Consider the following 12,578-nt stretch of genomic DNA (forward strand, 5'->3'; position numbering starts at 1 on the left):
GAAATTAATCAGTGGTTAGAGTTCTCAGTTTTTTGAAGGAGGGAATATTAAAATGAGATATAATGGAATGAAAAAATTTAAAAGTAATACTAGCGAATTTCAAATTTTGTTACTATTTTTTCATGGTAATCTCATAGGGTATGACCATATCCCACTGAATTAAATACATCAAAAAATTGTTTCAAAAATTAGTTTTATTGTGCTCAAAATACCCATTAGTTGCAACTAAAATTTTATTTCATTCTAGGAATGAAAAAGCTTTCCTAATTTTTTAAATTATTTCTAGTGTGCTCAAAATTCTCATTATTTTCAATGCAGTATGTATTAATGGTGATATATATAATATGTAAAGATGTTTTTGCCATAAAAACACGTGTAATGGACTCACTGTATGTACTTATGACTCATAACATTAGTGATTGCAGCGAAAATAGGTTAGCTTCAATGTTAGCAGATAATGAAATTGTCAAAACTTTCTTCCTAAGAACCCTTGAAGTGACGTGACAGTGTATGACTGTCTGTTGTTGGCTTGTGTGAATGACGCCATTTGAAACACATTGTGGAATGTTTTGACATACGTGGCGTGACATGACGTGACGAGTAGTGTGAACGGGTCTTAAAAGGTTATTTAATGAAATGTATTCATGAATTTTTTTTTCTTTTGTTTATACACTGTGTAGTTGTCAGCCCTGTTCCGTTATTGTAAAATCTAAATCATTTTTCATTCTCAGATATCTGGTCTCAGTTATGGAGCAACACCACAGTCTAACATAACAGTCGTAACATTCTGTTATTAACGTTTACATTGATTTGTAACATAATTGTTACAATAAGGATTGCATGTAGTTCCATAAACATGTAGGGAAACTTGTTTATGATTCTCTTGTAACATACAGACATTTACCGAATAATGTCGTTCTCCTTGAATAACAAAAAATTGGTAGTAAACACCTTGAAGACCTGACCTTTTGCAGTAAGACGTCGTATATCTACCCAAGAAAGCAGAGTTTTGTTCGCTACAATTTCAGCCAAATCAATGAATGTGGAACATAGAAAACCTGTATGGAATATAATAGCTACATTATTTAACGAACCAAATAAGTCACCACAACTGTAGGTTAAGTTGAAACCACACAGACGTGATAATAAATCGTCAAAAGCAATAAAACAGTGTCCAAACACAAAAGAAACCAATTCAAATATTGTTACTAAATCTGAACTACAAATAGCAATAGTTGTCAACACATACGTTTCTGAAGGAAAAGTAATTACATTTACAGAAACAGCTGTGTATTAGGAAGTCGAGTGAAGTCTAAGAATGGGTTAACTATTGGACTTCATAAAATAATTGTATGTGGAAAGAAAAGTGCCTTTGATAATAGCAACAGACGACAACAGAAACATGTGCTTCTCATGCATAAAATATGTATTTATATTCCCTTGCTTCCTGTGGAATAAGCTCCAAACATAGACATATTGGGAAGTATTTTTTCATGAACATATTATTGAATTCGGCTATTTTTGAATGTATTTTACGGCATTTCATGTTTCTTGGTGATGTAATAACGCATGAAACGCAAAAATATAACAACTATTTCGTTAAGTAAGTAGAACATAATTAAAAACAAACATTATCCTTACGACGCATGTGACAATCTGCTTTCTCACCACTTGGAGAGCTGGTTTCGCTCCAGCTGTGGCACCACGCAACGGAAGAAAATATCCAAGTCGTCATGGAACATTTGTAGTGTGTAAGGAAAACAAAGCACAAAAATAAAAGTATACATGAAGAAGACACAAAAAAATAATATACTGTACTATATCTAACACGACTGAGCGCAGGGAAAATGGAGTCCCCCCCCTTTTTTTCCTTTATTGTAATTTTAAACACCTATACAGGCGGGCTGTCAGCAGCATAGTACGCTGCTCTTCAGCCTTAAGTGGAACAATAAACAGGACAGAGAGGTGATACATACAATACAAAAAACGGCGGGCAAAAAATGGAGATACAAAAAAAACAATAAACAAGAAGCCGTTCAAGTTGGATGAAAAAAAACACTAACACTTGGAGACACGGCGCACAAAACACGAAGAACGGCGACGGCACATGTGAACAGTTGAGTTGGAACTGCACGAAACACAAAACGATGCACACACACTAAACACTGAGGGCGATGATCTCCGGCGCGCGAATGTTCACTGAGCGTGTACGAGTCCGAGGACCTGCCAAGAGAGGAGGTGGTGGAGGAGGAAGGGGAAATGGGAGAGGAGAGAGCAGAGATGCCATGGGCAAAGGAGTGAGGGGGTGGGAGGAAGGGGGAGGGGAAGCCCTGCGGAGTTGTCAGGAGGGAGGGGGGAAAGGAAAGAGAAGGGAAGGGAAAGGGAATATACGAGTCCCTCTCCCCCCCCCCCCCCCCCGGCCATCATTATCGCCGTCACAACCACAGATAAACCTTTATACACAAGAAAACGCCGATGCACACTGACATCAACGGTTTGTCACGTTACGTCACTTCATCGTAAATATTATAGTAGGATCCATTTTTCCAAAATTATACAGCTCAGGATTAGGAACCAATAAAAACAAAGAATGAAACAAGGGAATAAAGTAAAGAAATAAAACAAAGGATTGTTATGTTACTACAACACACAAACTATCACTCTGCCTCTCAGGTGAATATACATGCTTGAGAAAATGTTCTAATCGAAAAGATAATTTACTCATAAATATTTCAAAGTTCATGTAAATTGTAATAACAGTTTTTGCTCGCTATCAGGAGAGGTCGTCGAAGACTCAATTTGACTTCGTATATCGATATATTTATATGTAAATTTGTATTCATCTCTGTATTTCAAGCTCTGTGATTTTTACGAATTATACACTGAGACTTGTACAGGATTAAATATGTGGTATTGTGCGTTGGTTGTAATAACTGCGTGATATTTACAATAAAAAAAAGACTAAATCCGTCTTACGTTTTAGAAATATGGCGTATAACTACGCAGCTGTTGGAAACCCTCCGCTTCCTCCCGGAGCACTCAGTGAGTTGATAGTATTTGTTTCGCTGCCTCTTGTACTGACGTTTTATAAGGCAGCTGTGTTAGATGCTTCTCACATGATTTGCGCAAATAGTTAGGGCAGACGTTAGTTTTGGTGTCATAGTCTACGGTAACGAACGCTGCTGCATATTAAGATCGTTAAAATCGGCTGTCAACCAGAAAGAAAAGGGGCCCTCGTTCGATTTCGTACCGGGTTGGAGATTTTCTGTGGGCGGAGAGTGGGAATTGTGTTGTACTTACTTTCATGTAGTTATAATTTTCATTGCAGTATTGGGATGGCAGCATGGGAACGTCGGAAATGCCAGCAACTTAAACAATTACTTCATTCGGAATAAGACCCTGTTGATTTTTAGCTCATGATTTGAATGTCAGCGTGCGTTTCAGATTTATAATTTGTAGCACATTCAAGCCAAAACGAATGTATTCCATTTATCAGTCCATAATGCAATGATATGAAGAATAGTGCTTGAAATGCAAATCTGTGGAGTCAATAGCAAATGTCATCAAGATTTTGAATAGAATGTAAGCAGTGTGACACCACAAACCTTACTCTTTGGGTTTAATGAATTTGCAGTTCAGTTAGTAGTAAATGAGTTTTGTTACATGCATTTATCAGTGTGTGTGTCATTTTAGTAGTATCTAATGTTCTTATTTGAAAGACATGCATGTGTGTACATGATTCAAACGAATCTAGATCAGATTGTAAAATAACTTTGCTGTTGTTCATGACACTGAACGTGGAGTGTTAAATTTATACCATTCTTCCTTTTCCTTCTCCCATTCAGTCTAGTGTACTTTCTTACCATTTAATGTGTTGTATAATTTGATGTCATATGATTCAGAAGGCATACCACATTTCTGGTGAAATTCTGCCCTACATGTTTATGTACAAGATCCACAGGCATTTGCATTCAAGTTCATGCCATGTACTGTAACTTCGTGAAAGAATTTGGTCCTGCACTGTAGCTGGCTTCTGACCAAACAGAAGCTACTCAGACCACGTGCTACTTTTAAGTCACTACTTATAACCACTATGACTTGTCTCGAAGGTGGATTTCAAAGGTGACTAAGATCATTTGCACTAATTTTAGAGCTAACAGCAGAATGTGTTGCTATATGGAGCCAGGGATTAATATGCAAGTTCCTTCATAATTTTCCTTGTTGTGTGATGCTTGGAAATCTGCTTAACAATGGAATGTTTCAAGTGATTATTGGAAATACATGGAGGAAACACATGAAATTGAATAATGGGCTTCATCAAGGCTGCACCTTAGCTCGTCTGCTCTTCATCGTGTATATTGCTGGTTTGTATGCAATGACATCTTTGAGTTGGATGTGCTGCAGGTTGGGTGCTAGTTACATAGCATAAAGAAATTAAGAAAATGAATGCTCCAACAAATGTTTTGGTTACAGTGGGTAAGTATTTCCGTAAATGGAGGCTCCAGCTCAGTTCAGCTGAGATGGTTTCATGCTTTCACCTGTACAATAAACTTGCAATTATGAACTTAGAATTCTTTTCAACAATGACACCTTAACACATAATACAACTCCTAAGTATCTAGGTGTTCCCTTTAAAACAGAATGTTAAACTATATGAAACACCTGAAAAAGAAACATCAAAATCTGTTCAAGGCGTAATACCATAGACAAGCTATGTGACATCACATGGGGCTCCTTGGCATGTACATTATGGACAGCAGCATTAGGTCTGGTTTATTCTGTAGCAGATACTGCTGCCCCACCTGGCTTAACAGCCCCAACACCAAAAAGAATACACATCAAACTAGATCATACAATCAAAGTGATTTTGGGCGCATTGTAGGTACCAGTCCTTTGTTATACACCTCCAACACAACCGTGAAGACGAAAATTATTAACTAGAGACTTTACAAAAATTCGGTCAACAACTTCCTTTTCATTCATTCTCTGACAACATAAATACTAAACATTTCTGCTTTAGTAAATCACCATTTGTAGGTGCTATACACTTAGAGAAGAAGAACTTTGATACTGTGCAGTGCTGGAAGAAAGCCTGGAAGATAATGTAGTGGTGGATATCGAGGAATTCCACTGTATCGATGAAAAACTGATTGGCTTTGACTTTCCAACAAAATCCTGATGTAATTCTAAACAGAATTGGAACCAACTATGGAAAATGTGTGTACTTGTGTGGGTGGAAACTAAACATGTCTCCAAAGGGTGACTGAAGCAGAAAGGCGAGCAATCCAGTATAAAATGCAGACATAATTCCTGTGAGTCTACATGTGATTATTTGAAGATGTCTTGAACAAGGCTGTTAGTTCAGTTACCTTTATTTACAATCTTTTGCAGAATGGTGCCAATTATAGGTGCATACTGACCCAAACATTTTGTGGTACATGTCATCCTGCTCTTATTTCTATAAAGCAGCAACATTCTCAGTAGTGACAAAGGGAATAATTTAATCTACATGCACCGCGTGAGTAACGATAGTGTGACGATCTACCGTCTGTCTCTGAGGAAGAAATATGTTGCAGATTTGCTCACCACTTTTATGTAATCCTCTTGTGATATATCATGATATTTACTGGTATGGGGAAACTGATAAGAGTTGCATTTAAAAAGTGGCTTGTCCGCTTTAAACATATTGCAAAATTTTGCTAGTACGCTTTGTACAGATTGTTAATTTTAACATGCATAGGAATGATATATGCCTAATTGAATATATGCGTGGTGTAGCAGAACATTTAACAGTATCATTAAAGTAACATTTACAGTTTTGTCATGTAGATTTCTGTTTTATTGCAGCAAAAAGGTGTACTTATTTCCATAATGAATTTTCACTCTGCAGCAGAGGGTGCACTGATTTGAAACTTCTTGGCAGATTAAAACTACATATTATTCAAGTGCTTTGTGCTGCAGGTCTTGTTCTAATAGACTTGATGCTGTTAATGTTTGTACAGACCCAGCACCTCCACCGCCTCCAATGACTCCAATGCAGATGGGTATGATGGCATCCCAACAACATATGCCAATGGCTGCAGGACACCTTATGACTGCACAGGGTTACCTGGTGCAGGGACAGCACACACCACCTGCTCATCACCAGCAGCAGATGCATGTGCAAATTCAGATGCAACATGGGATGCTGAATCCTGCCATGAATGATGCCCCTCTTGAATTTAATATGAACAAGAACAAACCACCAATGCCTGTAGCAGGTTTGTATCTTTGTGTGTCACTGTACCAGTAGCTTTCATCCTTTTACACATCTTGTTTTGTAGATGCCATTGTGAATGAGAATCCTAAAGAATGTAGTGGAAGTCAAATAGATTAGCAGGTAAAAGTTTTACTATAAAGTCCATCTATAACATAACCACTGTAGAGATCTCTAGTTTTCCAACCGCTGCAAAAGTCAGTGAAATATTTGGGTTAAAAGATGCTGTTTTATAATTCGTGCTGGTAGATATTTAATTTGTATGCAGCTACATCTGAAAATATACTTGGCCACATTAAAACAAGTCTAAGTTTGTAAAAAGTTGAACTATTAATACAGAGGGGAAAAGAAAAAGAAAACTGATGATCTCTTAGGCATCATTCAGTTCGACTTCAGGAAAGGTACAGACATCAAAGAGGCACTACTGTCCTCGCACTTGATAATGGAAGCAAGACATATGAAAAATTGAGAACTTTCATAGGATTTGTCAACCTAGAAAAAGCATTCAACAATGTAAAATGTTGCAAAATGTTCCAAATTCCCAGCAAAAAAGGTATAAGATGTAGGGAAAGGTGGGTAAAATACAATAGGTACAAGAATCAAAAAGGAGCTGTAACACTGGAAGACCAAGAATGAAGTGCTAGGATGGTGTAAGACAGGGATGCAGTCTTTCTCCCCCTACTGACCAATTGATACAGTCAAGAACAGAATTAAAAGATAGGATCAAGAGTGGGATTAAAATTTGGGGTGAACGTATGTCAAGGATAATATTCACTGGTGACTTGCTATCTAGCAAGGAAGTATTATTATAGGATAAGCTGAATGGAATGAACAACCTGCTGAGCCGATAATAAACTGAAGCAGTGAGGTGTAGCAGAATGGGATTACTAAGAAACTCTCCATCAAAATTGGGGATCACAGATTAGGCATAATGAAGGAATTCTGCTATCTTGGAAGCAAAAAACATATGACATATGAAGCAAGGAGGACATAAAAAGCAAACTAGCTCAGACAAAGAGGGCATTCCTGGCCAATAGAAGTCTGTCTGTATCAAACATAAGCCTTTAGTTGAGTGTCTGTGTCTGAGCACAACACTGTGGGGAAATGAACCATATTGTGGTCAAATCAAAAAAGGAAAAACACGTAAGTGTTTAAGATGTGGATGCAATAGAATAATGTTAAAAATTGAATGGACTGATAAGAAATGAAGAGGGCTCTGAAGAATCAGTGAGGAAAGAAATCAGTGGAAAACACTTAGAAGATGTTCTTGCGAATGTAGTACCCTTATCTGAGTAGTGTACTAAAGTAGTGATTTATGTGCATGTGTTGGAATAACAACTGTCTGTTTATTGACCATGAACTAAGTCAGTACAGCTTTATAGAATGAAGGTGCACATACGAGTACAACTGAAATATTCTTCTGTGAAGATGCGTAGTGAGTGTCCAGTACAATGAAGTCCACGATTGTTGGTGGTGGTGACTAGCAGAGAGGTGTCATAGAGGTCCCCCGCAAGGTCGTGAGCTCATGGACAGTTGAGGATCGGGTCCAGTGAAGTGGGGCTTTTCAGAGTGGCTGATGGGTAGCAGAAGCGGCAGGCATTATGGTCCAAAGCGTAGACTCGAGGGTGGCTGGTGGTTGGCCTGGAGCTGAAGTGGCTGTCTAGGATCTGAGCGGTGATCTAAGTACTCGTCACTGGAGTAATACAGGCACAGTGTCATGTGAACATGTGACACTGCAAATGCAAATAGGTGCCTGCGACTGTAGCGCTGTTTACTGCAAAATGCATTCCACATATTGGTGTGACTTGCGCCCCTAGGTGCTGTCGATGGTGCAGGACTCTTGGTAGTAAACATCCTGGCGACTTTTCTGTTAACAGATTCCAAAGGTAAGGCAGTGGCTATATCTGGCCTGCAAAGCATATCTGCGAGTGTGGTGGCTGAATATGCAAGAATATTGTGGTACATACAATGAACACACTGCTGTAAGAGAATTTCTTGTTTCTTCAACTGGTTAGCACTCCCAGTCCTGCATTGTAAATAGTGTTCAAGAAAACAAATTACGCTTACTAAAACAATTTGATAAAATTGAGCCTGAGGATACTTGGGATCATATTACAATAAGAGAATCTTTTGCTTTAGAAAATGCACTTCACAGTCCAGACTTTTTGTTCATTCTAAATTTGATCTATGAAGTTATGGAACATGTTAACATTTTGTATAATACAGTTCAGCTGCAGGGTGCAAATGTCATTACTTTACTCAGTGCATTACACCACTTTGAGTCAGTAGTTTGTGAAATATGAGAGGACATTGAAGGTATCGACTTTCTGAAGAAGATCATTTTGCTTTTTCAAGAAGCACTTACTCTGACAGGAGATGCCAAAGAAATGTGTGAAACTGTGCCCAGCCAACTGAAAGCAAAATTCCAAAACTTTTACATATTTACTAGCTTTGAATTTATTGACACAAGTAAGTTTGCTTCATTCAGAGAAAGTTTCCCAGCCACTTTACTCAGCATGTTTTCATTAAGATGAAATCCATTTACTTGCCATGATAAATTGAACTCTCAGGGATTTATCGCATTGATGAGTTTAAAGGCATTACATCAGTTTGTGATATGTTTGCTTTCCTCGTGGAACATTCGTTCGAAGATTCATTCATTGAAGTGCACAAAACTTTGGAAATTGCACTAACTACATGTGTTTCAATGTCAGAAGCGGAGTGCAGTTTCAAAATTATAATCATCCTCAAGAGTAGTATATGTGAAGACAGGCTGAGCTCATTGGATGCTTCCCCCCCCCCCCCCCCCCCCCTTTCCCCTATGCATAAGGAGAAAATCAGTGGAATTCCAAACTTTTATTTATTTCCAGAATGAGATTTTCACTCTGCAGTGGAGTGTGCGCTGATATGAAACTTCCTGGCAGATTAAAACTGTGTGCCCGACCGAGACTCGAACTCGGGACCTTTGCCTTTCGCGGGCAAGTGCTCTACCAACTGAGCTACCGAAGCACGACTCACGACCGGTACTCACAGCTTTACTTCTGCCAGTACCTCGTCTCCTACCTTCCAAACTTTACAGAAGCTCTCCTGCGAACCTGCAGAACTAGCACTCCTGAAAGAAAGGATATTATTTAATAATAAGGTTTTAGGAGCTGTATTGAATGCATTTATGTGTTTGGTAATATTATAATTTCTGGCAGCTTATTGTAGATTGTTGCACCAGAGTGATAAGCACACTTTTGAGATAGACTTGTACTGGAATAATTTACATTGATATTTCCACTTAACCCACTATGGTACTCGTGCACAGCAGTGTTCTGAATAAGGAAATTCTCTTCATCCTTAATTTTTTTTTTATTTTTACAAAGTGCACCAATTTTAGGCTATAAATGCAGGGAAGAGGGAGAATATTTAAATCTTTAAACAAAGGCTTATAGGAGCATCTATTGTTCGCAATTTTCAGTTATTCGGATTATTCTCTTTTGCTTCCTGAATGTTGTTAAGACAGTAGGAGAATTTCCCCAAAAGATGACACCATATCTTAATAACAAGTGTCTCTGAGAAATATATACAGTTTTTTCCAGTGACAAGAATTGCATTGTTGGATAGTAGTTTGATTATATATGTTAGTTTAGAGGGTTGAGAATTTATGAAATGTGAATATATTAATTTTTCTGGGACTGAAAGTGTAGAGTAATTGTTGCTTTTGTCTATTAAGACAAGCCTGTTTCTATAGAGCCATTGTGAAACTTAACCTGTGATGACATCTGCAGCAGTGGTGCTTCAGTAAGCAGACTGATATCATCTGCAGATAGTACTGCTCCCACATTCTTTACACACGAGGGTAGATCATTAATACGTGAGGACATCATTCGGGTCGACAGAAGCGTCCGATCCCACGCGTCGGCTTTGACCCATGACGTAAGGGTGTTGTGTGTGACGTCATGACGGTGCGGAGTTTGGTTTGAGTGTGGCTGTCTCAAGTTCTGTTTTATCTTATTTTATTTACTTTTCTGATCTGTTCGTTCTATCTCGTGAGATTTTTTTTTTTAAATTTAAAAACACTTATTACTTATTTTAATTATCTGATTCCTCCAATTTCTGTTTTAGTTTATTATATTTATCTTTCTGACTGTTCGTTCTATCCCGTGAGATTTTTTTTTTTTTAAAAAGACAAACACTAATCAGCTACTGAAGCATCTTTATCTTCTGTGGGTTGCACGGGCTACGACCCCTGGCGAGGTGGGTGGGTATTCATGCATGGCTGTTTTCACTTACACGTTGTAGCTACGCAAGGCGTCTAAATTTGTTTATATTTAGTTTGCCCCCCACCCAAAACACCCCATTTCCTGCGCTTATCCCGTTAGTGTCATTAGGCTTCTTGTGGAAAGTGTGTGTGTGTGTTTTTGTTTCCGCCATATTTGTGACGTCATGGGTCAAAGCAGACGGGCGGGATCGGACGCTTCCGTATTTCCCATCATTCTACATCTACATCGTTACTCTGCAATTCACACCTAAGTGTCTGGCAGAGGGTTCATCGAACCATTTTCTTACTATTTCTCTACCATTCCACTCTCGAATGGCGTGTGGGAAAAAGTAACACCTAAATCTTTCCATTCGAGCTCTGATTTCTCTCATTTTATGATGATGATCATTTCTCCCTACGTACGTAGGTGTCAACAAAATATTTTCACATTCGGAAGAGAAAGTTGGTGATCAAAATTTCGTAAATGGATCTCGCTGCAAAGAAAACCATCTTTGTTTCAGTGTCTGCCACCCCAACTCACATATCATATCAGTGACACACTCACCCCTATTGCACGATAACACAAAATGAGCTGTCGTTCTTTGCACTTTTTCAATGTCCTCCGTCAATCCTACCTGGTAAGGATCCCATACCGTGCAATAATAATCCAGCAGAGGACGGACAAGTGTAATGTAGGCTGTTTGTTTAGTGTGTTTGTCGCATCTTCTAAGTGTTCTGCCAATAAAATGCAGTCTTTGTTTCACCTTCCCCACAATATTATCTATGTGGTCTTTCCAATTTAAGTTTCTCGTAATTGTAATTCCTAGGTATTTAGTCAAATTGACAGCCCTTAGATTTGTGCAATTTATCATATACCCAAAATTTATCAGATTTCTTTTGGTACCCATGTGGATGACCTCGCACTTTTCTTTGTTTACTGCCAATTGCCCCTTTTTGCACCATACAGAAATTCTCTCTAGATCATTTCGTAATTGGAATAGATTGTCTGATGATTTTACTAGATCGTAAATTACAGCGTCATCTGCAAACAATCTAAGGGGGCTGCTCAGATTATCACCTAGATTATATTTTATGTAAATCAGGGACAGCAGAGGGCCTATGACACTTCCTTGCGGAATGCCAGATATCACTTCTGTTCTACTCGATGATTTACCGTCTATCACTACAAACAGTGACTTCTCTGAGAGGAAATCACGAATCCAGTCACACAACTGAGGTGATTCTCCATATGCACACATTTGATTAATAGTCACTTGTGAGGAACGGTATCAAAAGCCTTCTGGAAATCTAGGAATATGGAATTGATCTGAGATCCCTTGTCGACAGCACTCATTACTTCATGGTAATAAAGAGCTAGCTGTGTTGCACAAGAACAATATTTTCTGAATCCACCTTGGTTATGTATCAATAAGTCATTTTCTTCAAGGTGATTCATAATGCTCGAGTACAGTATATGCTCCAAAATCCTACTGCAAATTGAGGTCAGTGATGTTGTTGTTCTGAAAGCTCAATGGGAGGTCTTCTGTACCATGTATACCTTGTGTGTAAATAAATGACTTAATTATAATCTGAGGTGTTGGTGAACACTGACTACAGAGGAAATACTTTACTGCTAAAAAATTTTAGGGAAACATAACTTTGGACATCTACCACACACCTTTGAGTAATAATTCAGAATTTAGTATGTTACCAAGTTATACATTTGTTGTTGTTGTTGTTGTTGTTGTTGTGGTCTCAGTCCTGAGACTGGTTTGATGCAGCTCTCCACACTACTCTATCCTGTGCAAGCTTCCTCATCTCCCAGTACTTACTGCAGCCTACATCCTTCTGAATCTGCTTAGTGTATTCATCTCTTGGTCACCTTCTACGATTTTTACCGTCCACGCTGCCCTCCAATACTAAATTGATGATCCCTTGATGCCTCAGAACATGTCCCACCAACCGATCCCTTCTTCTAGTCAAGTTGTGCCACAAACTCCTCTTCACCCTAATCCTATTCAGTACCTCCTCATTAGTTATGTGATCTACCCATCTAATCTTCAGCATTCTTCTGTA

General features: G+C 38.5%; 1 protein-coding gene across 2 annotated transcripts in view; it reads left to right on the plus strand.

Moving 5' to 3' along the window:
* Positions 1-2,867: 2,867 nt before the first annotated feature.
* LOC124605221 (ecto-NOX disulfide-thiol exchanger 2) overlaps positions 2,868-12,578 on the plus strand; it is a 219,903-nt gene continuing 210,192 nt past the window's right edge. Inside the window, exons 1-2 of one of the 2 annotated variants that reach the window (XM_047136769.1) lie at positions 2,868-3,042; positions 6,003-6,260. In XM_047136769.1, the coding sequence (XP_046992725.1) occupies positions 2,988-3,042; positions 6,003-6,260 (313 nt within the window). In that variant the 5' untranslated portion in view covers positions 2,868-2,987. Of the gene's footprint in view, positions 3,043-3,450; positions 3,583-6,002; positions 6,261-12,578 lie in introns of those variants that run through there. The other variant, XM_047136770.1, reaches the window with a different exon arrangement.

Source organism: Schistocerca americana, chromosome 3, assembly GCF_021461395.2.
Source record: "Schistocerca americana isolate TAMUIC-IGC-003095 chromosome 3, iqSchAmer2.1, whole genome shotgun sequence".
Lineage (NCBI taxonomy): Eukaryota > Metazoa > Arthropoda > Insecta > Orthoptera > Acrididae > Schistocerca > Schistocerca americana.